Here is a 5300-nt window from a genome sequence, read left to right as displayed (position 1 = left end):
CTATTCTTTCATTGACACATCCCCAATGAAAGAATAGACCATTCCAAGCTTTTACTTGTTGTTAAACAAATGTTTAAACAACTCTATTCAATTAGTTACATTGTTCTCTCCAAAAATTACGAAAAATACACAAAAATCATATGCCTTTTTATACGCAATAAAAACATTTTCCCCTTTGTATTATTATTGGTGCATTTTTTATTAGTGTCATTATTACCGAACACCCAATAATCCGCGTTAAGAGAAACTTTTATGTTTGAATTGCAAGTAAAAAAATTTATGCCTATAATATCTAAGAGAAATGAAAACAAAATCTAGAACAGCCAAAGAAATCAGTATTATCATGAATAAATTTGAGTTTCTTTATTTAAGGTGACTAAGATTAAAGGTGAAGAATACAATGTATCATTGTAAATGAATCTGTTTATCCGATATATTAACTTTCTTCTGGCCAAGTCTTAGTTTAAGAACACAATTTAATACATCCGTTTGTTTGTCGTTAAGCATATAGCTACACAATGGGAAATTTGTGCTGTGCACAGCACATAAGACCACAGCCTTTCTAGTGAGCCACTGGAGGGAGCGGGGGTGCTAATATATTCGTAAACAAACAAGACTACCTTATAAACATCTAAAATCAGAGTCAAAAGAGAACATTCACGATATATCGATACGTTTTCAGCACTCATAATCACATTGCATTATGTGTCCATCTTACCTAAAAAAAGTATGCTAAAGGTAACTAATTTCTAAAGTAAAATAATCACGATGTTTTCACTTACCTTTGAGCACTTCTTTCTAATATAGATGTTCGTGTATGCACAAGCTATTGTTAGAAGTTAGATCATAACACTGAGGGTGGGTTAAGATATTCGCAGCTAGACTGGTCTTAGTTTCACGTTGACAGCAAAATAAACCGGAATGAACAGATTTAAAATTTGAATCACTCAGCAACGCGATGATTACTTGAACCACGTGATATTTTCAATGAAAGTGATTAAATATTTCCAACCAATGAGTGTTTGGCAATTTATGATTGCGAGTTCCATATTAAAATTGGTACTCGTAATTAACAGTAATTGTTGTATTTGTTTATTTCTTAATTCTATGTTAGAATCACTCTGTTTTGAAACTACGTGAGCTGAGTATAAAAATCTGGGTACAGTCGTTCTTCATTTATGCGTTATACAAAGTAAACCATACCGGTAACTATCCAATAGCAAAGGAAAACTTCCTGTCTGTCTGTGGCATATCTCCTCCAAAACTAGTTGACCGATCCAAATCACTCTTCGCATGCTAACTTAGTAGCCCAAAAGCAAACCAAATTCATATCAAACTTTCCCATATATTTAAAAATAAAAATATTTTATAGAATAACCCATATATCGTTACTGCAGTAGCTATTGTAAATAGTTGATACTTGAAACTGTCGGTACTTGGTAAACTCCATTATTACAGAATTAAGGAAAAAAAGACAATTGCACGTTTCACAAAAACTTCATTTATTAACGACCATGGTTTCGTCTGATGATGCCTTTACTGGTGAAACCATGATCATGAATAAATGAAGTTTTTGTGAAACATACAATTGTTTTTGTTGTTTTTTTTAATCAATTTCTGTAGTTATGGAATTTCACCAATTACCGCTAGTTTCAAGTATCAATAATATAAAAGTCTAAACAGGTTATAATTTCATTGTATAGGTCACATTTAGAGTAATGTGTTCAGTGTTGGGCTCCTTACCTTAGAAATGACAATAAATTGTTGGAAAGAGTTTAGAGAAGGACTAATAGAATGGTACCTGGGATGGAAAGGTTGTCATATGAAGACAGGTTAAGATCTCTGAAATAATTTTCTCTTGAAAAAAGAAAAGTTAGAGGGGATCTAATTAAGGTGTTTGACATTGTTAAGGAAATTCAGAGTGTTGATGCATTATCTTTTTTCATACTTAATGATGTGAATGGTAGGACTAGAAGATACAAATACAAATTTTGGCAGAGTAAAGCCATCTTCAACTAAAACAGTTTTATTTTTCTAACAGGATGGTTGGCCTATGGAATAGATTGCCTTCAGATACTGTTAACCTAAAACAAGGCTTGATAAATATTTGAATGATAAGGTCTGGCTTTGAGTGTTGTATTTTAAAGTTTAGTTTAGGATGGCCTAAATAGACCAAAAGATCCCTTGTTGTCCTTAAATTATATATATATATATATATATGTACAAGTAAATAGATTTTAAGATATCATCAATTATAATCACTCTGTACATATATACATGTATGTATAATTTGTATGTGCTTACACATATTTCACATGTATGAATACAAGTGTTTATGTGTGAAAAGTACAAAGGTGTCTAAATGTTGTGCAGCAATGACAGTGGCAATAAACTGATGAACTAAGTCACTTGAAATAACTGATGTATACATATACAAAAAACGAACTTTAAAGTAGCTAGCAATACATCTCACAATAATATATCTATATAGCAACAGGTCTGTAAATACATATAAATAACACTACTGTGTCCATAAAACATTTACTTATAATAAATTTAATATTAGTTTATACTACAATGCAATACTAAACTAGGACTACACAAAAGAACTAGTTAACTTCAATTAGCATTAGTTCTTGTACACAATATACATTTATTTTTTCATTACCTTTCAAAGGTCAAGAATGGCATTAGATATAGTAATATCTACATTACTATAAAAACTATAAGTTAGATTTACATGGTCAGATATGTTTCAATGGGTTTGTTGTATAATGCCAATCACCAGTAATTTTACAAATCTTGTCTCCTTGGCATCAATAATTAGATTTAAAGAATACCACATGGATTTTCCTGTTTTCTTCATTATGTACAAGTATACACACATTTCCAAATAAAGGTCTTTTTTGTATACCTCGTGCATTATTTTACCATACTTGTATAGGTAATTCATCTAAATTTGTTGTTTTTACCTCATCAACTAAAATATTAAACAGCTTAGAAGTTCTAATAGAACCAACAGAAGAGTAATAGAAATTCTATTAGAACCAACATTGATGGTCCATGTTTTTAAAGTGAGTGAAAATGTACTAAAGACACGAAAACCACTCACTCCAGTGATTTATGTAGTTAAAATGATCTTACATCTCTTACCACATTCATCTTTCTCAAGCTGCAAGGTCCACTTTCTGTTTCTTTTACATTCACAGCCTTGTTCCATTTTCCAGGGAACTTGTTTTACCTTTGTTTTTAATAAGCAAGAAGGAACTACTTTAATTAGCAGCCTAATTCGTATTATTTTATGTTAACACCTTGCGGAAAATAATTCTATTCATGAACACACATTAGGGACAATATCAAAGATTATAAATCTTGTTTCTTTTTAAATTACAATATCTTGAAGCATTATTATTATTATCATCTTTATTATTTATCAATTATATGATAACATTTTTGAATAAAATATGATGCAATCAAAGCTGTCAAAATTACCAAATATTGTGACCCCTCCCCCTTGTTGGTAACTGTGAACTTTTTTTAAATAATTAATGACGTCATGCAATTATTGTGTATGGAAGCACATTATGCTAATATAGTAGTAAGTTGACAAACAACGATTTATAAGCATAATGAAGTGGTTTTCTTTGTGGGAACATATTACGTGCTTTGACAAAACATAGGTCTGTCTTTTTATGCTTATAAATCTTTGTTTGTCAATTTACTAATATACAAGTATTAGGGTAAAATATCGCTATATAAAAAAGCTATGTAGGACTAGCTACTGAACTTGAAAAAAGGAACAAAATAAGATAGGGATGTCACTTGAACCGTTAAATTATCACATAGAAGACTAAGCAGTCTCGACTTTATATGGAGAGAAAAAACTCCTACATTACTGGCTTCTCCATTTGTCTATTGAAAGCTTGGTGTTTGAATATATTCTCATCTTTCATCATTATACCTTTCCTTTAGTTAACTTTAAAATACTACTTTTATGATTATTTTACAATAGAGTAACATTTTACGATTGGAAATTTTGGTTATATTTGTTTTGTCAGTGAGGAAGCTAGTAATGTAGGGATTTTATTCTCCATGTAAAGTAGAGACGGCTTAGTCAGCTCTCTAATCATTAGCCAGATCAAGTTGTATGTCCACTTCCATCCCTAGCTTGTTTGGTTCCTTTTTTTTCAAGTTCAGTAGCCAGCTCTATAAAGCTTTTATATTTAGCGATATTTTTTCCTTATACTTGTTTGTTTACTTTTTTTTTATAAGATGGCGTACGTGGGTTACTGGGTTATAGTGTGCATTCTAAAGCTTTATATATATTTTGTATAGAATAATAAGAAAAAAAAAGGGTAGTCAAAGATCATGAAGACTGTTTCGCTCTATCAAATGATGATAAAAATTATAATTACTGCTGGGCCTGTTGAAGAAAGATGATAATGAATGAAAATAAGAAATTTCGGTTTTGGCTATTCGCCTGTTTTCGAATTTGGGAAGCTCTGAAAGCGGCATATACACCGGAAATACAGCGACTATACCATGTAGCTCTTCATATTTAGTTTCTGATGGCCTGTAGAGTAGAAAATCTAGATAACTTTTGTATTGCTTTAATAGCGCACTCTCCGATTAGCATGAAATCATGCAATAATTTCTTAAAATAGTTGAGATTGGCGTCCATGATTACATACCCTTCCCACAAATGATAAATTTTCATTGGCACCACTATCTACATAATGCCATATAATGTTAAGTAAATTATAGTTCCGATACGGGACGTGTCACTACGACTTTGTCATGTGACTTGCTGATTTACATATTCAAAATCGTTTTAATGTAACATATTCAACCCTGTACATATATTTATGTGTGTGTGTGTAATATTTCATTTTAATAAAATTCTCGAGCGTTGATTATACAAACAATTAACAAGACAAAATAGTTCAGGAATAATTCGTGATTATATAGATGGGTTGATATAAAAGCACACATAACTTGCTTTTCATACAAGTATTTCTAACTCTCTGAATTGAACAAGTTGATATTAAAGTAATACACTCTTTTACATTCATATGTATACCACAGAATATTAAGATTCGAAATACGTTAATATATGCATAAACTTGAGAGCCGTGTACTATACTTTAAGGTTGTTAAATCTACGTTATTGAATATCAGTACGAGGCCTTTCTATCGTAACAGTGGTTTTATGACGTGTTTCTAATTCTCATTGTAAAAAAGCCACAATTAAGAAAATCATTAATAATTCTAAAAACTTGAATATGAAATGAAAGACATCT

At 30.8% G+C, this 5300-nt stretch overlaps 1 protein-coding gene across 4 annotated transcripts in view; it reads right to left on the bottom strand.

The window, feature by feature from the left end:
* Positions 1 to 5300, bottom strand: part of LOC106457714 (syntaxin-like) — an 83286-nt gene that overhangs the window by 61414 nt on the left and 16572 nt on the right. The window contains exon 3 of one of the 4 annotated variants that reach the window (XM_022383716.1): positions 3154 to 3241. The exons of the other annotated variants lie outside the window; for them this stretch is intronic. Coding sequence (XP_022239424.1) covers positions 3154 to 3162 — 9 coding nt within the window. The 5' untranslated portion in view covers positions 3163 to 3241. The remainder of the gene's footprint in view (positions 1 to 3153; positions 3242 to 5300) is intronic. 4 annotated transcript variants of the gene reach the window in all.

The sequence above is a fragment of the Limulus polyphemus genome, unplaced genomic scaffold, assembly GCF_000517525.1.
Source record: "Limulus polyphemus unplaced genomic scaffold, Limulus_polyphemus-2.1.2 Scaffold364, whole genome shotgun sequence".
NCBI classification, from domain to species: Eukaryota; Metazoa; Arthropoda; class Merostomata; order Xiphosura; family Limulidae; genus Limulus; species Limulus polyphemus.
This window is presented reverse-complemented; position numbering and strand designations above follow the sequence as displayed.